The following is a 27017-nucleotide window of genomic DNA, read 5'->3' as shown; positions in this document are numbered from 1 at the left end:
CAACATGTAAAGAACGAGTACAAGAGAAAGGAACCATGGAGACCGAGAAGGAGCAAATAGGTGGAAGGAAACCACAGCAGAGTAGCATCTCAGGAGTCAGTGGAAGAACAGAAGCGGAGATTAACAATCTGGGCTTTGCAGTTCAGATGTATTTGGATTTGAATCCCAGGACTGCCACTTATTAGCTGTGTGACCATATCTGTAAAATAATGAGAATGATAATAGCATCTACCTCATAGAGTTGATATGCAGATAAGCACGTGGCAGTTAGCAAGAAATTACTGTATATAATTTAATAGGGTATAGTCAGGCAAAAGGAATTAATCTTTAATTGTGGAATTTTAGAGATCATTCAGCTAAGTGGGGAAAATATTTTGTGAAGCAAGGCTTTCCACAAATCCTTAAAATCATTAAGTTTTTTACTGACAGATAACAAAAAAAATCATTGTTTTAAGGCAAAACTATTTATGAAAGTACTTAATTGACTACTGTTACCATGTTTCTTTTCATGGATATGAGTCAATACTCCACACTAGGGATTTATCTTTATTTGAGGTGGACATCTAGAAGGGAAGGATGTTGAAAGGTATTTAGAAATAGCTTTTGGTAGCATTATAATTTTCTGGAATCATATACGACTCTCTCCTGGCCTGAAAAAATAAATAGTGATGATGAAAGAAAGCAATCAGGATTTATTTGAATTAAAAATTGAATTAAAATTCAATTGAACTTAATTGAATTAAAAATTCAGGACTGAATTTTTGTTCCTCAGTGACTATCATTTAAAACTGTGTTAGAAATGTCAATATATGATACCACATTATTCTGATAGGAAATACTTAAAATGAATTATTTAAAAAGTGAACAGGGTAAATGCTTAGTCTTGGAATGGATTAATAAAGAGGATACTGGTAATATAATTTAAGAAAATAAAGCCAATCAGAAAATACTGAAAATATCTACTTGTACAATAAATGAATTTAACTAAGCAATTCAAATTTATTTATTCTAGGTTTTTAATATATTGTTCCTTATGACATCCTTATTATCGCATACTGCTAGGTTTAATTCTCATATTTAAATGGCTCTTATTGCTCATGTCTTCCCTCTTGATCATTTTTGTCTTCTTGCTATGGAAACTTTTAACCACAGTAATATTAAGTATGAAAAGAGATAACCAACATATCTGATAAATGAGATTAACAGATCCAGTTAATAACTTTTTTGAACAAAGAGGCTAAATAAGTATCATAAGAAGAAACACTTGAGTGATTTCATTTCAACTGTAGGCTGTATAGATGGTTACTACAATGTAAACAATTTTAGCTTCCTGCTCCTTTTCTTTACTTCTTTGTGCATTGTATGAATGCTCAGGGTTGTAATTTAAAACCGGAAAAATTTCAATATATTTCACTATACATACTGAAGCCACTTACTAAGAATATAGGAGCAGGTACTTGAATTGCAAATCAAATCAGTATATTAATATTGCTGCTACTTGCCTCCAGAAATGCAGAACACCATCTGATAACTCTACTGTTCTTGCTCCCTTATTTAGCTAGATATGACTATTTATTGTAAGAATATAATCGGGGGTCGGCCCAGTGGGGCAGCGGTTAAGCGCGCGCCCTCCGCTGCGGTGGCCTGGGGTTTGCCGGTTCGGATCCTGGGCACATACTGACGCACTGCTTGTCAACCATGCTGTGGCGGCATCCCATATAAAGTAGAGGAAGGTAGGCATGGATGTTAGCCCAGGGCCAGTCTTCCTCAGCAGAAAGAGGAGGATGGGCATTGGATGTTAGCTCAGGGCTAGACTTCCTCACAAAAATAAATAAATAAATAAAGAAAGAAAGAAAGAAAGAAAGAATATAATTATGAAGCAGAGCAGCTTTGTAAAGGAAGACAACTGACTTATATAGTTACACTATATGTTTCCACATTTCACTTGAGATAGACAGTCTTTGTAAATAGGCAATGCTCATGAATCACACTAATCTGAATTCATGAATATTTACAGAGTACTTACTAAATACATTGATAATGACCTAGGTACACAGAAATATATATATCTCTCTCTCCATCCCTTGAGGAGCTTCAGGGCATTGGTCTAGAGGATCTCTAAGACATCTTTCAGCCTGTGATCAACAAACTGTGCTCTATGAACCCTTGAGGGTCCCCAAATCCTTTCTCAGAATACGCTATGTGAAACTACTTTAATAGTAATACTAAGACATTATTTGCCTTTTTTCCCTGTATTGACCTTAAGTGATGGTACAAAAGCACTGGTAAGTAAAAGCGTTGGTGTCTTAGCATGAATTAAGGCAGTGGCACCAAACTACCAGTAAGTCACTGTACTCTTCACCACCACTCTCATTTGAGAATGTCCTTGATAAAGCAACATAAATTATCACCACAGTTCAATGGCTGTCTCAAGGAAAAGCACTATTGAGACTGTGTGAGTTGTAAGCTAAACTAGCCGCTCTTTTTTTTTTCTCATGGAAAACCATTCTTACTTAAAAGAACCACTAATAAAAATTATGTTTTTTCAGACTTGGGTGTTTGGTACACATTTTTTCAAAAATGAACAAAGTGAGCTTATCACGCGAAGGACAAAACTGACAGCACTTGTTGTTAAACATAAAATTCAAGCTACCAAGTTAAAATTAGAAATTTGGAAACCTTGTATCTGCCATGGTAAGCTTGACAACTTCTCAATACTTAATCACTTTTAGATGAGATTGGTAGCAATATTAACAAATGTGACTTTTTAATATTGTATGATGAAATGTGTCAACATTTGGAAAATCTGCATGTTCATTAAACCAATATTTTCCAAGTGGCCAATGCCTGTTATAAAATCATACATGTGTAAAAGACCCATTCAAAGTGCAAGACAGACTAACAGATTTTAATGTAACAGAGTGTAAAAAACCTCACTGATGGGGCCGGCCCGGTGGCAAAGTGGTTAAGTGCGGGCACTCCGCTTCAGCGGCCCAAGGGTTTGCAGGTTCGGATCCCGGGCGTGCACCAACGCACCGCTTGTCAAGCCATGCTGTGGCGGTGTCCCATATAAAGCAGAGGAAGATGGGCAGCCCAGGGCCAATCTTCCTCAGCAAAAAGAGGAGGATTGGCATCAGATATTAGCTCAGGGCTGATCTTCCTCACACACACACAAAAAAACAAAAACTCACTGATAAGAGTTCAGATTCTACACTATGACTAACCTTAAAGGAATGACTACTTGTTGAGTTTTGTAGTTGTATAAAAGAAAAATATTCACAATTATGTGAAAGGCTATTAAAATATTATTTCTTTTTCCCACTTCTTCTCTGTGTGAAGCTTCATTTTCTTTATACATTAAAACCAAAGCAACATATCACAACAGATTGAAGCAGATCTGAGAATCCTTCTTCTATTAAGCCAACTTGAAAGAGATTTGTAAAAACTTAAAACAATGTTCTTCTCACTAACTTTTTTATTTTAGAAAATACTTATTTCTTACAAAAATGTAACTTATGTTAACATGTTGCATTTACTGTTAAAAAAAAATGAACCAATTAACATTTTTGAAGCTTCTCAGTTTCTAATACAGTAAATACGAACAGATATTATCCACATAAACAAAAGCTGCTAGGGGTTTTAAATATTTTAAGAATATAAAGTGGTCCTGAGATCAAAAGAGAGTTTGAGAACCACTGGCCTAGGTAATGGCCCAGTGAAATCAGTACAGTAGTCCCTCTTATCCATAGGTGATATGTTCCAAGACCCCCAGTGGATGCCTGAAAGTGCAGATAATACCAATCCTATATTTACAATGTTTTTTCCTATACATACATACCTAATGATAAAGTTTAATTTATAAATTAGGCACAGTAAGATATTAACAACAATAACTTCTCTTTGGTATATCCAAATTGCCAGCATGACTACTGGTGCTTTGGGGCAATCATTAAGTAAAATAAGGGTTACCTGAACACAAGCACTGCGATACTGCAACAGTTGAGACAGCTACCAAGTGACTAATGGATGATTAGCATATATAGCATGGATACACTGGACAAAAGGATGACTCACATCCCAGGCAAGATGGAGTGGGACAGTGCAAGATTTCACGCTACTCAGAATGGCATGCAATTTAAAACTTATGAATTGTTTATTTTCTGGAATTTTCCATTTAATATTTTTGGGCCATGATTGACTGCAGGTAACTGAACCCATGAAAAGAAAAATTGTGGATAAGGGGAGACCACTGTATTATGATCTGTATAATAATCCATATATTACAAGTATATTAAAGGGTGGTGAAACTATTCTGTATGATACTGTAACGGTGGATACGTGACATTATGCATTTGTCAAAATCCATAGAACCTTAAAGCACAAAAGAGTGAACCTTAATGTATGCGAATTTTAAAATATCATTTAAAAGGTCAGGATCCCAGGAAGGAATGCAGATTGTGACAAGAGAGTCTATATTACAAATGTATACACAACTGCACTGAAGGACTGGGTACAAAAGGTGCTGACCTAAATAACTTTGGAAATATATGGAGTCCGTAAGACTAAAGGCAATAGGAACTGAGCACAAGCACTGTAGTCTTCCACTCGGGAATAAGTTTACCTTTCTGATACTGCTATATATATATATATATATATACTGAAAGCGAGTAATTAAGTAAATGGATAACACATAGTGGGAGCCACATTTCTCACTGTTCAAGTGGGAGTTTACAGATAAGCAAGGAAAGCAGGCTAGAATGATCCATGTGGTAATGGATTATCATCAATATAAACTCATGTTTAGCTTAATAGAGTACAGATGGTTATATATAGAAATATTTATAGATACATATATGTACAGGTTAGTACATACATACATTTCCTTGTTCTGACAGCTGAGAGGGCCTATAAGCAACGACACCTCATTAACAATGAGCACACCTGTCACCAGATCTTGGTTTCTAATACCATTCTCCAGTAAAAGGAATTAGGGCTCATTCAAGAAACGGCTGATTCTAGAACTGAGGCAGGAAATATATAAGATGAGCATGGAGCATCTTCTAGTACTAGAAAATAAAGAATTGCTAAAAAACAAAAATAAGAAAACAAACAAAACAAAAACTACCTATATTAATGGGGGTATGTCAAAGGGACACAGCCTAATGGGGGTAGGTCAAAGGGACACAGCCAATTGAAAGAGCTTCCAATGGCCAATCCTGGGACAATTTGAGTAATAAAATAAAACAGTACTGGTTTATAACCCAAAGTATAAAATAAGTATCCATGATTACATACTGATATAAATAAATGACTGAACAACTACAGAAATAGGGGAAAGGAGACAAAACTTCCTTGCAGAAGAATTCTATAATTAGTGTAGATATTCCATTCTCAAGGAGGGGGAGCATAAATCCCCCACTCCTTAAGTGTGGGCTGCACATAGTGATTTCCTGTCGAAGAGTACAGTAGGGAAAGGGAGTGGGGAAAAAAGAGTAATTTACAGTAGAGAAACCAGATAACACTATGTCAGCCAGGTGATCAAGCTCAACATCAATAAATGAGAAATCATGTTGATAACATGTACCCTTGATATGATGTGGTAAAAATGGTACTTTATCTCTATGGTCTTCCTCCCCAAAACCCATAACTCCAGTCTAATCATGAGAAAAAAAATTAGTCAATAATTCCAATAGAGGCGCATCCTGAAAAATACTTGAATACAAAATCCTACAAAATAAAAATTAAGCAATGTTTGAGAAATGTCACATCCAAGAGGACCCTAAGGAGACATGACAAGTAAATGTATGTGGTATCGTGGATGGAATCCTGGAACAGAAAAAGACATCAGGTAAAAACTAAGGAAATATGAATAAACTATGGACTTTAGATAATAACATATCAATAATGGTTCATTAATTTTAACAAATGTAGCAGTCAAATGTTAAGATGTTAATCACAGGCAAAACTTGGTGCAGGGAATATGGGAAATCTCTGTACTATCCTCTCAATTTTTCTGTAAATCTAAAAGATAAAGTATATTTTCAAAAAGTGCATTAAAGTACTGACTTAGCATTACAGATACACAATTAATTATAAAGACAGTTAAAATTGTTGACTACATGAGAATAAACCCTTAATTCCTTTTAATTCAGAAAAGTCACTTGCAACAAAAAACCTTGAAAATTCCACAAATCAATTTCATTAAGTAGTCAATATACTTTTAAACATAAAGTTTAACAATGGTTTTTCAACCTACCATTTTTTTCTCCCATCTTTTGGCGTCGTTTATAAACATAAAACTCTCCAAAATTAACTTCATTAAACGACTGAATCACTTTGATTGGAGAATATAACTGGAATCCAACTGTGGTCTCTATGATATTTGCAGTCCTCAAAGAAAATACATCATTACACCATTCTAAACCAAATATTCTTTGATACTTGAATTTTCAAATAGAAATTCGTTGAAGAAACCTTCAGAAACGACCACTAGTCCAAGCTAATGACAAGTCCATGCATCTTTATCAAATGAATATTTATAGTTATATCAGATCATTGATAATATCTTTTTAAAAATAAAAACCAACTCCATCTTTTGGTCCGTGAATTCATTCTGTAAGGAAAACAATAAAGAATGGGACATATTTGTAAAGAATAAAATATATGTGAAAAAAGAGATTGTTATAACAATAGTTCTGTCTTTTAAAATAGCATGAACTATTATGAAAAAAGAATACATATTAACTGGAAAAAGTGTGTAAATATCAAAATTAGGAAAATTACAGAGAAATTGAGAATCACTCATATTTAATATATTTGTTAATTAACATAAACTACCCCCATTTTATAAATACTTTATAAAAACTTTTAAAATGAGGATAATAATGCTAACTGCCTCAAAGGGTTGTTGTGAGGATAAGACTTAAACACTCAGAATAGTGTCTGGCACATACAAAGGACCCAATAAACGCTAGCAATTATTATTATCCTTTCAATATATACTTTTAAAACAAAATTTGGATTTCAGTATAATTTTTTATAATCTTTCATTGATACCATATCCTGAATTTGCCCCCTATCATTAATATTTTTCTGTGACTTTTAAGTGGCTATATAATGTACTTTGGTTGCTAAGCCATGCTATGCTAAGCAATGCTAAGCTATTAAAGTACACTAAATAATTTTAATAATTAAATTTTAACAAATTATTAATTAGTACCGTAAATAAACCTCTATATTGGACATTTAGATTGTTTCTATTTTTTCAGTATAATAAATAATGCTGGAACATACTTTATACATATCTCTGATTATTTCCTTAAGATATATACCTAGAAGTGGAACTAATAGGTCAAAAAGAGATTAACAATTTCCAGTCTCAAGATATTAGTCAACATATGATAAATTCTTCTCCCACTCCACCAACTCCACAGAAATGTTAGAAGATTTTTTAAAAATTAAAAATATATAGTCATGCTGAAAACAAAAAGGGAATTCTCTATGTACCAAGTCTGTGAGATCTCTCTGGGGAAAGGAAACAGATGGGAAGCTGCAGCGATAATGCCAACCACCATCACAACACGGCAAAAGGAAGAGCCAGTCCTCTCAGAGACGAGTGCACAACTGAGAGTCATCAAACATCTGAGGAAAGCTACACTATGAAAGAGACTTAACAAGCCCACCAAATGATGGACTTACATTCAAGAGGAGAATTAATAGAGCATCCTGAAAATAATTTTAAAACAAATGTTACTGCATTTAATATCTTCAAAGAGCTAAAGAAGGAAACCTCATCCATGAAATAACATACAATTTTGAAAACTAACCAATTAGATATCTTGGATATAAAAACAGTTGTTGAATAAACTCAACAGATGATTGAATAATAGCATAGACTCAGATGAAGAGCCAGTTATTTTTTTTTTTTAAGATTTTATTTATTTATTTATTTTCCCCCCAAAGCCCCAGTAGATAGTTGTATGTCATAGCTGCACATGCTTCTAGTTGCTGTATGTGGGACGCGGCCTCAGCATGGCCGGAGAAGCGGTGCGTCGGTGCGCACCCGGGATCCGAACCCGGGCCGCCAGCAGCGGAGCGCGCGCACTTAACGGCCAAGCCAGGGGCCGGCCCAAGAGCCAGTTATTAAGATGGAAGATTGAGTTGAGTAATTCATTCAGAACACAGAACAAAGAAATAATAAGAGGAGGGATAAAACAGAGAGAATGAAGAAGCAATAATGACCCAGAATTTCTCAGAACTGGAAAACACATAAGCCCACTAAGGGTCCGTTGAGTACCAAGCAGGATAAGATTATTAATACACATCACTAGATGAACTGTGGATAAACTTCAGAATATCAAGAATGAAGACAAAGTCTTAGAAACTTCCAGAAAACCTAGACTATCTAAAAGGAATGTGTATCAGACTGGTAATGGGACTTCTCATTAGAAATGCCAGATGCAAACTGTTAACAGAAAATAAGTCTGAATCCAGAATACTATTTCAGCCAAGCTATCTTTCAATAGTGAGGGTACAAAAAAGAGACTTTTACAGACATTCAAAGAGCCACTCAGAGACTCTGAAAGAAATAAAGAAGTAGTTCATGAACAAAAAACAACCTAGAAGGGGAGCCGTAGTGGTTCAAGTTTGTGAGCTCCGCTTCGGCAGCCCGGGGTTCCCAGGTTCAGATCCCGGGTACGGACCTACACACCGTTCATCAAGCCATACTGTGGCAGCATCCCACATACAAAATAGAAGAAGACTGGCACAGATGTCAGTTCAGGGACCATCTTCCTCAAGCAAAAACAGGAAGACTGGCAACAGTTGTTAGCTCAAGGCCAATCTTCCTCACCAAAAAGAACAAAACAAAACAAAACAAAACAAAAAAAACCCCACAAACCAACCTAGAAGGTATACAGAGGTACAAGAAGCAATAGTGTGCAAATAAATGAGTAACACACATTAATGCTAGATAAACACAGATTAAAAATGGGTTTTAATAAATGAAATGAAACAAAATGAATGAAACAAAAATGCTAGAAGATATAACCATGGGAAGTTATGTTTTTGAAGGGGGGATGGAAGGGGATTGTTGCAAGATCAGAGAAAGTAAAGTAGAAGCATGCTAAGTTCTTCTTCATAGGAAGGATCTCAATACTAATTAAATTTAAACTTTGTTAGGAAAATATAAATTTTAAAACTGTGCTGAAAAAGTAAAGGTAATCTATTAGAAAAAAAACAGGTAGAACAAAGAAAACCTGGGCTAACCTCAATTAAAAAGAGAAATGGAAAAATAAGATACAAAAGATACAAAGAGAAGCATGGTAAATAAGATGAGAAGAAAAAGGGCAAATATTAATAATCACAAAAAAGGTGAATTTGATCATCTTACTCATTAAAGGATAAACTCTCAGATTGGATTGCAAGCAAAACCTAGCTGATATTTTTAAATAAGAGACCCAATTAAATCACACAAAATGTCATCTAAAGGTTGAAATGAAGGGATGTGAAAAGACATACTAGCAAGTACAAGAAACATTCGTATCAAATAACAGAATTTAAATATGAAAACCAATAAACAAAGAGAAATATTTTACACTGACAGAACAATTCACCCTGAATATCTAATTGAAATTATTGACTCCATACCAAATAGGCTCAAGAAGTAAAAATCCCAATTAGGGGGATAAGTATAGAAAAGAAACTGAAACAGTTAAGGATCGTAAGAGCTGCATGCCACACATCCCCACCTCTCACTCCCAGTATACCAGGTCCATAAAGTTTTATAGATGAATTCTATAAAACTTTCAAGGAATGGATAATTTCTATAGTACACACACAGTTTCAGAGTAGGAAAAATATGGGAAGCTATTGAACTCTTTTTTTATGATTAGTATAACCTTGACACATAAGAAAAGAAACTCAAGGCCACAGAAGCAAAATAGTAATGGGTATAGAAGCAAAAATAGTAAGTAAAAATATACAGCAGTAGAGTGTTGATGCAAATAATCGATAACCAATCTACAGATAAGAAAGACAGAGTGATATTTATTGATATTTAAGGAACCAATGCTGAGGACTAGCCCAGAAGTGTTATCTTCCCCAGGAAAGAAAGCACTCGGAGAAGCGTGGTTTATGGCATGGTTATATATCATTTCAGAACACAAAACATACATCAAGCATGACAGGAAAACAATTATTTTTCCCCAAAGTCACAAGGAGATGTTTTGCTGCAGTTTAGCACATACACAGCAGGTCAACTTGACCTTGGTTCTCTGGGAAGAAAAGCTTATCTTCAAAGAAGTACTGGTAAGGCTTCAGAGAAAGGGAGACATTCATTCCTATCTTTAAAGAGCATATTCTTTGCTTTGGGAAAACGTTTGAAGCAGATGTACAATGCATGTTTGGTGGGCCGTAAGTCAGTCTGCTTTTGGAAAAGGAAGTTTTAGGCCAAATCAGATTTAAACCAGAATCGCTTCTCCATATACCTCAGTATGTGAAAACATTATTATTTTTATTATTTTTATCAAGAGTATATTACCAATGTAGGGTTTATCCCAGAAATACCCAAAAAGTTTAACATTGGGAAGTTTATCAATGTAAATTTCTACATTAACAGATAAATGGAGGAAAACTATCATCTCAGACGCAGAAAAACAAAACAAAAAAATTCAATAGAAGTCAACAACTATTCTCAGGAGGAGGGCAGAGGGGGAACCCTTAGCAAACTAGGAATAAGAGAGAACTGCTTTAACCTGATAAGGACTACTAAAACTTAGCAGCAAACATCATCCTCAATGATGAAATATGAGAAGCATTTACATTAAAGTCAGGTACAGGATGAGGACACTTGCCACCACTGTTCTTATTTAATATCGTACTGGAAGTTTTAGAGAAATGCAGTAAAATAGAGAGAGACCTAAAGATTGTAAAAAAGAGAAAAATCTATATGTAGAATAAATAAACAAAAACTAACAAAAATAAACTTAAAAGCCAAGCAAAAAGTTGAGAGAAAATGTTTGTAATATATTTTAACAATAGTAAGAAAAAGGGGATGTAGCCATAGACAGTGAAGAAATTTTTAAAAATTATACAAGTACAGAGTATCTAGGACACAAAGAACTCCTTAAATCATTAAGATAACTCAACAGAAAAAATGGGTAATTTTTAAAAGAAATTATAGAAATTTACATGTTATAGGTTAATAAACATATGGATAGATACTGCAACCTTACTAGTAATCAAAGAATGCAAAATTTTTTTAAATGAGTATTCATCCGTCAGACAGGCAAAAAGTAAAAAGATAGTATCTAGGTTGGTCTAGATTGTAGGGAAATTGAACTCTCATAAACTACTTGTGGCATGTGTAAATTAGTAGAAGTAATTTGGAGGCAAATTTGGCAAGATCTATTAAAATAAAAAATGTTCAGAACTTAAAACCAAGCAATTTCACTTTTAAGTATATATCCTTGAGAAATAGCACATGTGCACAAGAAAACATACAAAGATTTCCCTGCAGAATAGTCTGTAAGGTGAAAAACTGGAAAAAACATAATGTCCATCAAGAGGAGGATAGTAAATAAAATGTGCTATATAGTACATATCAAACAAAATAGAATTTAATATGAAAAAGAGACAAAGATAAATATTTTACATTAACAGAACAATTCAGTTATACACTGGAACACTATCCAGCAGGTTAAAAAAAGAGCCATAAATAACAAAATGAGGTATAAATAACATGTACACACAGCAAAAACATTGTCAAGTGAATAAAGTTCAAAAATTATATAGTATGACACTATTTCCATTCCAAAAAATTACAAATGCATATATGCACCTATAGAGAATATGTAAATATAAAAAAAGGACTTGAAGGCTCTGCACCAAAGTCTTTAGTGTGGGTGGTGGTGGGGGGCGGAATTCAGGGATTGTGAAATATGCTCTTTATCTGTAAGGTTCTAATTTTGTAGAAGGAGAATGTAAAAGTGTACTTAATTTAAAATTTAAGTATATAACTTTCAAAAAGGCTTTCTTAAAGCAATCTGAAGCGTACTGCCAAACTGCTTTCCAGAAAGGTTCTACCAATTTATACTTCCACCTACAGCATTTAAGCACACTCAGTAATAGCTTCTTTTTAAAGAGAGCTCTCACCAGTGTCATTCATACCATCTGATAATTTAAAAATAACTGAACTTAAAACATGGTTACTGAAAAAATTTGCAAAATATAGTAAAGCATAAAGAAGAAAATTTAAATCCCTCATAATCTCATCATCCAGAGACAACCAGTGTTAATATTTGGGAGTGCAAAAGGGATTTTTAAATTTGTTCATACTTTTCTCCTTCTCACTTTTTCATTTTGGCAGAGAAGTAGTCACTCCGTTTCACTTCAACTTATGCTTCCTTTTCGTTTTTAAAAATAGGCTCTTATGAAACCGTGATCATTTCCTCTCTGTTCTTTATGTTTTAACAATGATGACAGTAATGAACATTTATTGAGTATAAACGATGTGTCAGGCGCGCTTCTAAATATTTCACAAGTTCTCATTAATCTGCATAACAATCATGTGGAATGAAGCAGCACGCCAGTTTTTCTAATGAAACTAAAACATGTTACAATGTAAGTGACAGGCAAAAAATAAGGAACCAGACAGCCTGGTTTCAGAGCCCATGGTTTTGATGATTCCATTCTACCGCCTCAGTTACCTCCTTTCTTGGCCTCATTCATTAATACATACAGAATTGACTGCAGGCTTCCACATGCCAAAGAGGACAGTTACATACTGTTCCTTATTTTATTTAATTTCTTATTGGGTAATTACTTATCGGATTGTGGCTAACGAGAGTCAGTAGCTCTTAGGATCTGATCTCAACTCCATGACCCTGGATAAATGATTTTACTTATTTACGGCTTGTGCAGTCTTACCTGTGAAATAGGTCAGTGGTTAAACCTTCAAGGTCTGCTTCTGGATTTTATACTGCGGTCCATTTCCTACAGCCCTTTTTACAGCCTCAGGTTCCCAGCTGCTTAGGAATCACCTCATACTAAGGTGTCCACCAGGAGATTTGAGACTGAAATGGGGGTCGAGAACTCAGTGCGCCCCCGGTCCCTTCTCCAGCCCGGGACTGCACGTGAGTGAAAGGAGAAGGGAGGCTGCAAGGTCCCGGGCCGGAGGAGCCGTCGTGGGGCAACCCAAGGCCGTGCCTCGGCTACTCTGGCTCCACTGCGTTTTCCACGCCGCCCGCCAGACCTGAGGGCTGCGCTCCGCCCGCTCCGTTAGAGAGGCTGGATTCCCCCGCGGGCCATACGCCTCTCCGACTCCACGCCACCGACACCCCACGGCCCCAGGTGTCCCCTGGCCGGGAAGTACTTCACCATTCACTAGACCTCACCTCAGCAACAACTGTCCCGCCTCGCCTCGGCCGGGGAGGGTGGACCGCCCAATTTCTAAAGTCCAGGCCTACCTAACACGAACCCTAAATGGGAGGAGTCGGCCACCGACGACTTCCATCACCTGGCCGGGAGCCCATTGGCTGTACACCCCACTGGGCCCACGCCTCAGAGGCTCTGCGCGCGTACCGCCGGCAACGCGGCGGCGCCGGAGCGCGCCTCCTTCCGATTGGCTGTCAGTGCTATCGGGTTGTCTCGCGCTCTCTGGCTGGGCCAATGAGGATATCCGCAGTCGAGATCCAGCATCGCAGGAGTGGTGGCGCATCTGTTTCCTCTGGTAGGTGCTTGGCTGCCATCTTGTGTGTGGCTGGGACTGGGCTTGGCGATTGAAGGCTTCCTAGCGGCTCCAGGTGTAGAGGGGTCTTGAGGGAGCCGAGCCGGCGTCTTCTCACTTGTTGGAAAGGGGAAGGTTTTCCTGCTCTGAGTCTCAGCTCTGGCTCTGGAGAGCGATGAATGGTCGTGGTGGTGGGGTTCCTACGCTTTGGTTTGCTCGCCATTGTGTGGGCTTGGCGGGGGCTCTGATGCCTTAACACTGATTCTTTGGGTTTCAGGGAGCTATTGCAATAATCTTTGTCTCGGAAAGATTCTGACCATCAACCCCCATTACTGAGAAAGTAGGTTGGCTGATGGACTGCCTGATTCAGAAAGGAACAAGGCTGGTAATGGAAGGGGAGGAAGGAGATGCCTCACTACTATTCTCAGGTTTGAAAGAGACGTCTTCATTTTCTGTCGTTTGCGAGGGAGCGGCTGCTAAAGTGTTTGCTCTTCTCGGTAGTTACCCTCTGGCTAAGGCCGTCCTTTGGTGGTAGTGGGCAGCAGGTTCTGTGTTTGGGCAGTTTTATTCATTAGTGTGCAGCCAGCATTCCTGCAGTGGTCTCTTTTAAACGCTAGAAAGTGGTGGTCTTTGCAGAAACAGTGAAAGTGAAGGAAGAATTTTGTCAGATCTTGGTTTACTTGATTTTGATTTGCTGAAGATTTGGAAATCTCTGAGTCTGCCTTGACATGCTTGGTTGCTTCGTCATGAGGCTGGGGGAGGGAAAGCCTTTGTAAGGGAAAGCATCTTAACTTCTGAGCTCTTTTTGGGGTGGGAGGAAGGAGATAGAAATTACCTCATTTTCCTCTTCCTCATTATCTTTTAAAATCGAAGTAGAAAGCACACATTGTCTTTCATTTGAAGGGGAAATTTATCGGACCCGAAAATCTAGTCCATAAAAGGCCAGTTATTTGTGATTTACTTGAGCAGTTTTGACAGGCATGAGAAGAAAGTAAGGATACTTATCTTCTTGCCTCGAGTTTAGTTTTCAGTTATTCAGGGTTAACTGATGATCCAACCCAGTCAACAATACCATGTTATTTTGTGGCAAGAATACCAAAGAAAACAACAGTAAAAAAGTTGAATAATCAAAAATTAGTTTTCTTTTTAGAATTTACTTTTTAATCCACGAGTCTTATACAACCTAAGTTGCCAGAGTTGAATTATTAATTTAGTGTTGAGTTGATGGCTAAGGTACATGTTAGTACCAGCTATCAGAAAGTAATAGATCGGTGGCTAAGAAACACCAATAACACATAGTAGTTGCTCGGTAAATGTTTGCTAAAACTTTTGTATAGCGTTCATATATAATAGTGCCTGGCATATATTGAAAAGTATAATTGTTGAATGAATAAATAAAATAATGCAGTAATTGGGAGGTAGGGATATACATTTGTTTTTAGACTAACCAAAAAATAATTTTTTAACCTGCTTTCTGGAAAACTTAACTTTCCGTTTGTTTGAACAAAATTTATTTGTTGCTTCCAATTTACAAATAATACAAATACAAATAATGTTAAGGATAAGTTCATAATCCTTTTGTGAGGTCTGTTTATAAGATCTTAGTATAGAGAAATTTAGATGATGATGAACCCTCAAGTAATAATGCTCTATTTGCCATTTTTTTCTTGAAAGCATATAGTCTCAGTAAATGAATACCAAACTTATCAGTGCCTTAGATCTCTTCTGCTGAAGAAAATTTATTGCTTTTCTAGTTTCTCTTTAACACAACTTAAAGTCAAAATACTGCAACTTTAAATTTACTATATTGCATGAATATGTTCTGTAATTTTTAACTAATAGATAAGTATCTTCAGGTTTTTCTTTGAAGAATAGTTTTTTAGATTTCACTGAAGATCTGAAGATCTTTTGAAATTTTTTGAAATATCACTTTTGCGTGAACAGGTTAAGTAAAAACAATTTTAATTTTCATTGCAGTCTCACAATATATACAGATTTAGATTTTTTCCTGTTAAGTGATGCATGCTGTGTTGGGGCCCAGGGCAGGCCACCCCAAAATATCCCACAATAGCATATTGATTATTTTGAATTAAAGTTACTTGAGAAGCGAAAAGGGCTTTCTGACTCTTCTGTCTCTGTTCCCCCTGAAAGCAAGACATAAATCTCTCCTGTGAAAGGTGCACTCTGTGCATCCTTATCACTAGAGCTAGGAGATTCAAGGCCGAGAAGCCTGCATAAACAAACCTTGCTAATTTACTACCTCAAGCCTAAACTCTGCTTTAAATTCGTCGCTAATTATGTACCCCAAATCTAAGTTTCTTTGTCCTGTCAATTTTTCACAAATTTATGTTTCTTTGTGTAAAAGATATATATACTGCCTGTTTTGTTCATTCTCTGAGCATCATTTCTTTATGGTCTCTGATATGTACATATTACTGGGTTTTTCTCCTGTTAATCTGGTCTTGTGTCAATTTTACTATCAGTACAGCCACAAGCGCACAAGAAGGGAAGAAAGGGGATTTTCCCCACCCCAGTAGCTATTTAATTATAACAAAAAATTTGATAAACACCTTTTAAATGAATATGGTATTTTGTGACAGAATGTAGATTAAAATCTGTTTAATTCAGCATAAAAAAAATCAATGAAAATTGCTCTCAGAACCTGTTTGGAATTCTTGCATTTGGTACTTAAAAATCTAAATGATTTTGTAAGTGAAGATTTTAGAGTAGTTTTAAGCACTTCTTTATTAAAAAAACACATTTAAAATGTGATAGGTTTTCCCCCCTCAATAACTGAAAAACCAAATCGCAAATAAGAATCATTCCTCTTTTTGAAATTATTTTTGAAGTACTAGAAATACCTTGCTATGCTTTGTAATAATTTTGATCATATAGAAATGTCACTTTGGGGGAACATTTTGAGATTAATTTTCAGAAATGTTTCCATATTCCTCATTAATTTAGTTCATTTTGCCGTCACTTTTCTGGTCTTTAACTAATATGGTCCATTATGGGGATAAATTAAACAATGTGACTAAAAATAAAAAATGATTTAAAACTGTATAAATGACCACTGCAGGTTGTGGTGTTCAGCTAATCAATAAAATTGATTGAATGCCTGAATCATGAGGATGCCCGTTAACTAATGAAAATGTTTGTGAGATAAACAGTGGGACATTCAGATTATTTCACTTAAAGAAGAAAATGGAGAAAATGGTTAAAGTATTATATATTTGGCTTTTTTTAAAAAAAATGGAGGCATTGAGGCTGGCCCGGTGGCGTAGTGGTTAAGTTCGTGCAGTCTACTTCACTGGTCTGGGGTTCAGGGATTCGGATCCTGGGTGCCAACCTACACACCACTTATCAAACCATGGTATGGTGGCGCCCCACATACAAAATAGAGGAGAATTGGCGTGGATGTTAGCTCAGGGACAATCTTCCTCAAGCAAAAAGAGGAAGATTGACAATAGATGTTAGTTCAGGGCCAATCTTCCTCACCAAAAAAAAATAAATAAATAAATAAATGGAGGCATTGAAACACTAAAATTTTGCCTTTACTGTGACTTCTCTTTTGTAATCACATTTGTTCCTGCTCCTTAAATTATCATTTTTGTGCAAATGAGCCCTAATTCTATGTCAAGTATTGCTTTCTTGAGCACTTAACACTTATTTCTCACAGATTTACTGGACAGATTTACTCAATTTGTATACAACTCTCCCTCTTCTATGTATCTTACCTTGATTAACGGCATAGGCATCTTCTGAGTGGCTGGGATTTAAAACTTCAAATTCTTACCTCTCCCTTTGCCCAGCTGTATAATCTGTAGCCTCAACCTCCAAAATAGCTTTCTCCTTCATTTTTCTACTCTCATTGCCACTTCCCTAATTTAGACCTCTTTTTATTTTTCTTATAAACATTTTATATGCCATTGTATTACTGACAAAGCCCCCGTTCCTCAACTTGTAATTTGTGTTAGTTAAGATATAGGTTTGGCTGGTGTGACAGAGAAACTGAAAAATAATTGTGGCCTAGAACATTTTTTTTAATAAAATAAAAAGTTTATTGCTTTTCTGTGTAAACGTATGAGCTGTGAGCTGATTGGGTAGCTTTGCTACAAAAAGTGGACAGGAGCCCAAGCTCCTAACCTGTTGCTCTGCCATGCTTATCATACAGCTCCGTTTTGTGGACCAAGATGGCTGCTTCACTTCCTGCCATTATATGCCACATGCTTAAGTTAAAGGCTAAAATGTATTGTGGTAGGGGGCAAAGACTATTTGCAAGTGGTAGTAGAAGTAGGATTTTATTCTCTACCTTAATTTTTAAAAAGTTATATTGTCCCAAAAAATTTTAAAGTAACAATTTCATCAGTTCTGTTATGATTTCATGAAGTTTGGATGGTTCTGTTAGATTCCTACAGTTATATTTGGGAGGAGTAAAGTGGGTAGCTTGTGACCCTCAAATACTATGCTTGTGGCCTATATTGTCACTTGCAGACCTCGAGACTACTTTGTGCTTTCCTTTTCTCTCAGTAAAAATGGTTCCCAGAGCCCAAAATTACTTTGTTTTGAAAGTAATTGATACCTAGCTCATCTTCCTCCTTGAAGTATAGACAGGTTTCACCCAATCACAGTCTCTTCTTACGCTATAGTCAAATTCTTCATTTATGCATATTTTATGTTACTTCATTTCTTGTTGTGTGTGTGTGTGTGTGTGTGTGTGTGTGAGGAAGATCAGCCCTGAGCTAACATCCATGCCAATCCTCCTCTTTCTGCTGAGGAAGACTGGCCGTGAGCTCAACATCTATTGCCAATCTTCCTCCTTTTTCTCCCCAAAGCCCCAGTAGATAGGTGTATGTCATAGTTGCACATCCTTCTAGTTGCTGTATATGGGACACCGCCTCAGCATGGCCGGACAAGTGGTGCATCGGTGCGCACCTGGGATCTGAACCCTGGGCCGCCAGTAGTGGAGCGCGCAAACTTCACCGCTAAGCCACAGGGCCGGCCCCCGTTACTTCATTTCTAAGAGGCTTGTGAGAAACAAAATAAATCCTTGGAAGGCAAGACTTCTTCCTGAATCTGGTGAAAACATGTTTGCATACAGTTGATATTGGATAAATATTTGCTCATTTGAAGTATGTTTCATATTTGAAATAGAATAAAGAATTGAGTGGGGAGGTCAGAAGTAAGCCTATCTGGCTGTACATATAAAGTGTGATCTATACCTTTGGGGAGTGTATTCATCTCTTACAAATCAACAACTAAAAACATTAGTACCCTGAGAGAAAATGAGCAAATGACATGAACTTGTGATTATAAAAGAACAAGCACAAATGGCTTACATGAAAAATATTTAACCTGTAAAGATATAAATATTTAAACAAAGCACTTTGTCAGAATGTGTAACAAGAGATAAAAATATGTATACTCTTTGACCCTTTCTAGGAAACTTCTATGGAAGTGGAGATGGCATCAAAGCTTTATGATCACAGTGTAATTTTATACTTGTGAAAAATTGGAAATAAGAAATATCCAATGGTAGAAGAGTGGTTTTGTAAATTATGGCACATCCATCATGATTGGCTATATTTCAGCCTTTTAAAAGGAATATTTTGGGGGCTGGCCCCATGACAATGGTTAAGTTTGGTGCGCTCTGCTTCAGCAGCACAGGTTCATGGGTTTGGATCCCGGGTGCGGACCTACACCACTTGTCAGCCATGCTGAGGCAACGACCCACCTACAAAATAGAGGAAGATTGGCACAGATCTTAGCTCAGGGCTAATCTTTCTCAAGCAAAAAAAGAGGAACATTGGTAACAGATGTTAGCTCAGGGTGAATCTTCCTCAGCAAAAAAAAAAAAAAAAAAAAAACCAAAGAATGTTTTTGAAGAGTGCTTAGTGTTATAGGCTATTTAATGAGATAGGAAAATGGTCACCATTTTGTGTTAAATGAGAAAAGTACAGAATAGTCATTGAGAAAATGCAAATTAAAACCACAGTGAGATACCACTATACAACCTCTTAGACTGGCCAAAAAAAAAAAAAAAAATACTGAGTGCTGGCAAGGATGCAAAGCAATGGGACTCAAATCTTGCTGGAGGAAATTCAAATGCCACAGCCATTGGGAAGACTGTTTGACGATGTCTTATAAAATCGAACATACTTTTATTATATCACCTAGCAATCCCACTCCTAGGATGAAATTTACCAGCAGGAGATGAGAATTCCATTAGCTTCTCTTTCTTGCCAGCACTTGGTGTTATCAGTTTTTTAAAAACAATTTTAGCCATTATATGAGATATGTAGTGGCATCTCATTGTGATTTCAGTTTGCATTTCCCCAACAACTATTGTATGCTTTTCTCCTGAAAAGTGAAATGAAAACCTGTAATTGCCTCTCTGCAAATTTTTATAGCAGTTGTGTTTGTAATCACCAGAAAATGGAAACAACCTAAATGTCTCTCACCTGGGGAATGGGTTTTTAAAAACTGCGGTACATCCATACAATGTAACACAGGTAGGAACCTCTTCTCAGTCCAGGATAACAGATAAATATATGGGGAAAGGGACTCTGATATAACTACATACTAAGTTATTATAAGAAAACTTAAAAATAAGCCGTAAAACATTACATCATGTAATGAAAACACACCAGAAAAAATGTGATGGGCCACAAAGCAGATGAAAGTGATGATCTAAATATTTCAAAATAAGTGAAGAGAAATTAAGCAAAGATGAAAGATTTTGTTCTTTGAAAGAACCACATAAATCATAAATAAAAGGAACTCAGAAATGAAACAACTAGGCCGTAGAAGGATGTGAAATGAGAGCTGACAGAACTCAAGAAAGAATTAGGAAAAAGAAGAGTGTATATATATATATATTTTTTTTTGTGTGTGTGTGTGTGTGAGGAAGATTAGCCCTGAGCTAACATCTGATGCCAATCCTCTCCTTTTTTCTTGAGGAAGAGTGGCCCTGAGCTAACATCCGTGCCCATCTTCCTCTACTTTATATGGGATACCGCCACAGGATGGCTTACCAAGCACTGTGTCGGTGTGCACCTGGGATCCGAACCTGCGAATCCCGGGCCGCCGAAGCAGAGCACGCGCACTTAACCGCTTGCGCCACCAGGCCAGCCCAAGAAGAATATTTTTTAATGACGATTAAATTAGAAAGAAAACAAGAATGAATATACCTCACAGAAAGCACAATAAGAGAAATAGAGAACAGGAAGAAGAAAATCAAACATACAAAGATTTTTTAAAGGAGTCAAGAGAAAGTGACAAGACAGAGAAAGAGAGCCAAAATATCTGTATTAGGAGTTCTCCAAATGTAAACCAAAGCACAGTGGTGATGGTTACATAAAATTGTGAATATACTTAATGCCACTGAATTGTATACTTGAAAATGGTTAAAATGGCAAATTTTATGTTGTTTATTTTACCACAATACAAAAATGTAAACCAAAGCAATAGGCAGAACAACTATTAGAACTATAATTCAAGAACACTTAACATTAAAGAAGGTTTAAATCTACATATGTTGAAAGGCACACTGAATCTGGGGAACTCAACCCAGAGCAGTTAACACTGAGATATATTCTTGTGGAACTGTTGGATTTTAAAAATAAAGGGGAAAAAAAAAAACTTGTGCATCCGTGGAAAAAAAGACCAAGTCAAATTGGAAAGAAAATCAGATTGGATTAGATTTTTGGGCAGCAGCATTTTATGCTAGATACTAACAAAGCAACATTTTTTAAATATTCAAGGAAATAAATATTTCATATCTCACCAAACTATCCTTCAGGAATTCAGGACATCAACAAATATTTGTAAACATGAAACAACTCAAGAAATATTGTTCCTATGAATCCTTCCTGAAGAATATGCTAGAGAACAAATTTCAGGCAATTGAGAAACGATTGGAGAATCATTTCTCCAATCACCCAACGTAAGGTCGGGTGGTGAGTGTTGCATATATTTTATGTAGCACTAAGATTAAAAGATGGGAATAATGGTGATAGAATGGGATATAAATATTATATAGTCTGACAACGTAGAAATAATACAACACACACAAAAATGGGAGGAGAATGAGAGAGTAAATGAGAAGTGGAATAAGGTGTTGTTTGCCTCTTAGGAATTAGCTGTGAGGAAAATGAGAGCACTTGAAGCTAATTGATGGAAGCCTAAACATACTATAAGTATACGTACTTACATATATGAGATAAAACACTAATAAAAATGATACCAGTGATCAAAACTGGATGGTGGGGTTGAAAAGGGAAGTTACTAATTTTGTTACTGCTTATAGCAGTAACACTTAAAAAGAGTGCAGGGGAATGATAAGTATTATATAAAGACATTACTATAGAGTTAACCCCAAGAACAAGATACACAAAAACTTTCCTAAATACTAGAAGAAATACCTCCCTTAAAAAGAGCAAAGGAAACAGACCATATAATGATATGCACATATTTTTCTATATGTATTTGTGTACACACACAATGAATAGAACATTATCACAACACCAAAAACATCAGGTGTGTTAATAAAATGTATGTGGGCTCAACTTACTTAATGATGCTGTATACAAAAGGTACAGTTGTAAGAACTATGAATAATAAAGAGAATAATAAATGAAGAATAATTAAAAAACAGAGAAGGTCAAAGATAAATCAGATAAATGCAAATTTGAAAAAAAGCAAGGTTCCTCATCTTAGTATCAGGCAAGGCAGAATTTAGTTCAAAAAGCATTAAGATACAGGGTATTTTATAAGCTAAGGGCTACATTCACAATGAAGATTTTTTAAAATGTCTATTTACCAAATGACACATCAACAGCTTTCATAAACTACAAACTATAAGAGATGTAAGGAAAAATAAAAACCTGCTAATAGTACGGGACTTGAACACACCTCTCTCAAAATAAGTCAGGTTAAGTGGACAAAAAAAATTAGTCATAATGCATAATCAGTAAAGTGGATCTTACAGATTTATATCAAAGTCTGAATCCACTAAGGATACATCTTTTCAAGTACACAGGGAATAGTTATAGAAGTCTATCATATATTAGACTACAAGGAAAACCTCAGTTCCAAAAAATAAAAAGTCAAACAAAATTCTGACCATGTGCAATAAAACTAGAAAATAATTTAAAAATTAAAAAAGGTTTCCGTAGGATGATGGCAACTGTCTAAATCCAAATCTCTCCATACATCCTTTAAAAAAACTATACAGATCTATAAGGACAGCAAATTACATAGGATGATGGCAACTCTCTAAATCCAAATCTCTCCATACATCCTTTAAAAAAAACTGTACGGATCTATAAGGAGAGCAAATTAAGCCACCACCACCCTTGCCTAACTAACGTAATTTCAAACTGGATATATAGGGAAATAAACACTGAAATGCTGAGCCAGTTCTGGAACCCATGCTAAAGTGGCAAGTGATGTTGAGACTGTTCAGTTAGAATAGAGGAGAGGAAAGCAGGACCTAGGGTCAGTAGATTGCGGATAAAATAACTTCAGAAAGAGAAAGCCCCACCCTAAGGAGGGAAAAACTAAGAGGTTTGAGACCTGTTAGGCAGAAGGAAGGGACTTGAAAGTGCATGGGACCAAAGAGGCAGTCTCAGAAAGGTACTGCTTCTGGGAAAAGAGGATGACTTAGAAGAGGCACTATTTTCCTGGAGGCTTGGTGGTAAAGAGAAGAGGTAGTAGAAATTAAGAATCCTGGTGACATAGAATAGAAGATAGATCAGCCCCTCTCCCACCCAAAAAGGAGTCATTGATTAAAAAAAACTGTACTTTATTAAGCCAATGGAAGGTGCTATTGAACTAAAAAATCCAGTAATTCTTCCAAATCCCTCACTCTTGTCTATATACTAGAGTTATCTGGTTTACGAAAATTAAAACACTTCAAGAGGAACAGAAAATGACAGACAGCATCCGTATAAAGTTACTGGAAGTAGAAAACGTAAAATGAGAGTTGAAATATTTCAAGTGATGAAGTCTTCCCCAAAACGTTCAACTACAGAGCTAAAGGAAACTATAGCACAATACTCCTACCTGAATTAAATATCCTTAAACGAGCATTTGCAGAGATAAAAATCTCAAATATGAATTCAGAACCCCCAAAAAAATGGACAAAAAGAGGAAGATATGAAAAGTGAATTTACTGAACTCAAGAAATAAAATGAAAGAAAAGAAAGCTCATCTTTTAAAATGAAGCTAAAGTCCAAGGTGCCTAAAAGAGAGTAGAGTTAACTGAATATAAGGGGCGTTGAGGAAAGACATGAAGGCAGCCAAAAGAATGAAAATTAACTGAAGGGAGGTAAAAAGAGAGAGAAAGTGATTGATATAGACAATATATAAAATTAGAATTCCTAAGAAGAAAATACAATATTTTAAACTTCAGTCCGTGAAAACATTCTGGAAGTAGCAGAAGACTTAAATCTACATATTGAAAAGGCTTGTTGTGTACTGGGAAAATTGATCCAGAATGGTCAACTCTGAGTCTTGTCCTAGTAAAACTATTGGACTTTCAAAATAATGAAAAATTTCTCTGGGCTGCCAGGCAGAAAGAAGTGGTTAGCAACAAGCTTCTCAACAGCAACATACAAAGCGAAAGAGCCACAGAACAGATTTAAATTCTGTGAAGTTATAAGCCAAGGATTTTATAACTATGATTCCATCCCAGAAAAAATTAAAAACCATGATAAATTCCACTATATTAAAAAAAACTTTACATGGTGAAAAATGCCATGAGCAAAGTCAAAAGACAGGTGACAAAGTGGGAAGAAATATTTGAACTTATATCACAAAGAGCTACTCTCCTTAATGGAAATAACCTAAAAATAAAGGCAAATGACCATTAACTCAGTAGAAAAGTGGTCCAAAGATAGGAAACAGAGTTCACAGAAAAAGAAATGCAGGTGACAAACATAAAAGATGTTCAACTTCAATCATACAAAGAGAAATACAAATGAAAGCTATACTAAAAATTACAGCTACACTAAAGCCTTTTTCACCAAAATCCAAAATTGTACAATATACTCTGTAGACTGTGGGGAAACATGCACTTTGATGCATTGCTGGTAGGGATACAAAAGCACAAAGCCCGGGAGGGAGTTTGGCAATATCCAGCAAAATTACAAATGCATTCATCATTTGACCCAGGCATCTGACTTCTAGGAATCTGTTCTAAAGACACACTGGCATAAAATATAAACTGGCGTTTGTATAAAGTTAGTCACAACAGCATTAGTTGTATTAGCGAAAGATTGGAAACAACCAGAATGCCCATTAGTAGGGAACTGATTCAAGTACATGCAACAATGGAACAATCTCCAGGTAGATGGTGTCCCTTCCAAGTCACTCTTTTTCCCAGAAGAGAGTACATGGGGACTACATTTCCCATAAAGAGAATGTAGAAAGTCTCCATGTGCCAATATGGAATGATCTGGAGAATATATTGTGAAGTAGAACAAAACAAAGGCACGTAACAGTGTATAGAGTAATCTCTATGTAGAAGTAGGGAATGGGAAAGGTGCCAACAATGGAAGAGGGATTTCTCTAAATATAACTTGTTTATGTAATTTTGATCTTGGAATCATATATGTTTACATATTCAAAAATCAAATAAAAAGAAAGAAGAGGAAAAACTAAAAAGAAACTGAAACGAATTTACATAACTAGATAGCATTTTGGTGACATAACCGCACAAGAAAAGGAACAATTTCTAGTGACTTTAGAACATAAATTTTCGACCTTACCTTCTTAGTGGAGTATATTCAGTAGTATTGTTGTTGTATTGCTATTTTAAAAGTGTTTTATATATATTGTTGGGTAAAATAAGTGTTACAAAATGTTGATAATTGTTGAACAAAACCACAGAAGTTTATCAAGGCTATGACTTAAGAAAATTGAGTCTGGAAAGCCCTTTGACAGATGGAGCAAAGTGGAAATGAAGTACAAAATTACACAGAAGGACAGCTGACATAATAGAGAAGAAGTTATATGGCAGGCACTGTGCTAGGCACTCTCTCTCTATATGTATGTATGCATGCTATATCGTTTGACTCTTGAAGCCATCCATTGAGACTTGTGATATAATTTTCCTGAGAGTTTCAGAAAGGTGGTGATTTAAACCGAGATCTATGTGGTTCCAAAGCCTGTGCTTTTTCTACTACTTTGTTGCAGGATATACATCAAATATTCAGAAGGAAGAACATCAGGAGCTACATGTTCTATTTAAACCTGTAGTTGCTGCTCAGAAAATAAATAAAGATGCAGACCCGAAGTCAGTGGTTTATACGTTCCTCAGGCAAGAGCGATGTACTGAAGGAGAGAAGTGTAAGTTTTCTCTTATTTCTGCTGGGAAAATGTGAACACACACACACATCCTTATATTGATGTTGGAGGTTGAAATTTTACCAAAGTTGCTATTGATGACTGAAATTAGTAAAAGGTGCAAACTAAAAGTATGGCAAAGCAGAAAAGAGAAAAATCTAGTAGGCATGGATTTTCAGGATGCTGTTAAAAGCAAAAAACCCTTTAAAGCTTCCCTTTGTGATACTTCAAAGCTCTTCTAAGCTTTCCACAGCCTTTTTGTAAACAGTGGCCTTTGAGATACTAGTTTAAATAAGTTGTGTTTCCTCCTGTGGAAGATGAGGGCTGATTGAGATTTCGGAGGTGCTCGAGTTCCCCTCACCCAGGCTACCTCATCACACTTCTGCTGGTTTCTCCTGATGATAAAATATTTTCATTCGATTCAATTTCACTTTTTAAAAGGTCTGCCACTTAAACTAATTGGGATAGGGGGATTTTTTCCTATTTTAATTTGATTTATCTGTACATGATTTTGATGGAAATTTAATTGATAATTTTATATATCTGATAACAAGAAAATATGCTGATTTTGCTATAAAGGTTTTCAAAATTAATTTTTAAGGTTTTCTTTTTGTCAGAAGCTGTGTTGATCAGTGACTTGGTGAAGGCTGAGAAAGTTGAATTTGCAGATGATACACAACTTCTGAGGTAAGCTAATATAATAACTCCATCAACGTTGTAAGTGCTCTTGACAGACTTGTAGACTATAGTAACACACTAAAATAAAATTTATCAGGAATAAATAGAATATCCTGATTTAAATTTTACAAAGCAATTGCAGAAGTATTAAATAGACTTCCATTTCTGGCAGCATGATAGACAAGCAATCCACCAAATATATAAAATACTAGATTCAATATTTTAAAAATACTTTAAAATGAATGGATGAACCTATAAGAAAATA

The 27017-nt window shown here is 35.9% G+C and overlaps 2 protein-coding genes across 13 annotated transcripts in view; one reads left to right on the top strand and one right to left on the bottom strand.

Annotated features, from left to right (window-relative positions):
- Positions 1-13574, bottom strand: part of SETDB2 (SET domain bifurcated histone lysine methyltransferase 2) — an 80322-nt gene extending 66748 nt beyond the window's left edge. The window contains exons 1-2 of one of the 5 annotated variants that reach the window (XM_087436073.1): positions 12928-13574; positions 6257-6613 (exon numbers count right to left, since the gene is read on the bottom strand). In XM_087436073.1, the coding sequence (XP_087292199.1) occupies positions 6257-6272 (16 nt within the window). In that variant the 5' untranslated portion in view covers positions 6273-6613; positions 12928-13574. The remainder of the gene's footprint in view (positions 1-6256; positions 6614-12927) is intronic. The other 4 variants (XM_087436069.1, XM_004433666.3, XM_087436070.1 and 1 more) reach the window with 4 other exon arrangements.
- A 115-nt stretch (positions 13575-13689) lies between these two features.
- CAB39L (calcium binding protein 39 like) overlaps positions 13690-27017 on the top strand; it is a 157004-nt gene continuing 143676 nt past the window's right edge. For 4 of the 8 annotated variants that reach the window (XM_004433665.3, XM_014790003.2, XM_087436082.1 and 1 more), the window contains exons 1-3: positions 13759-14154; positions 25925-26077; positions 26692-26761. The gene's annotated coding sequence lies outside the window, so the exon portion shown is untranslated. Of the gene's footprint in view, positions 13730-13758; positions 14155-15630; positions 15671-25924; positions 26078-26691; positions 26762-27017 lie in introns of those variants that run through there. The other 4 variants (XM_014790000.2, XM_087436084.1, XM_087436080.1 and 1 more) reach the window with 4 other exon arrangements.

The sequence above is a fragment of the Ceratotherium simum genome, chromosome 10, assembly GCF_057802395.1.
Source record: "Ceratotherium simum simum isolate JZ-2026a chromosome 10, ASM5780239v1, whole genome shotgun sequence".
In the NCBI taxonomy this organism is placed as follows: Eukaryota; Metazoa; Chordata; class Mammalia; order Perissodactyla; family Rhinocerotidae; genus Ceratotherium; species Ceratotherium simum.
Note: the sequence above shows the minus strand (reverse complement) of the source record. Positions and strands in the feature narration are given on the sequence as shown.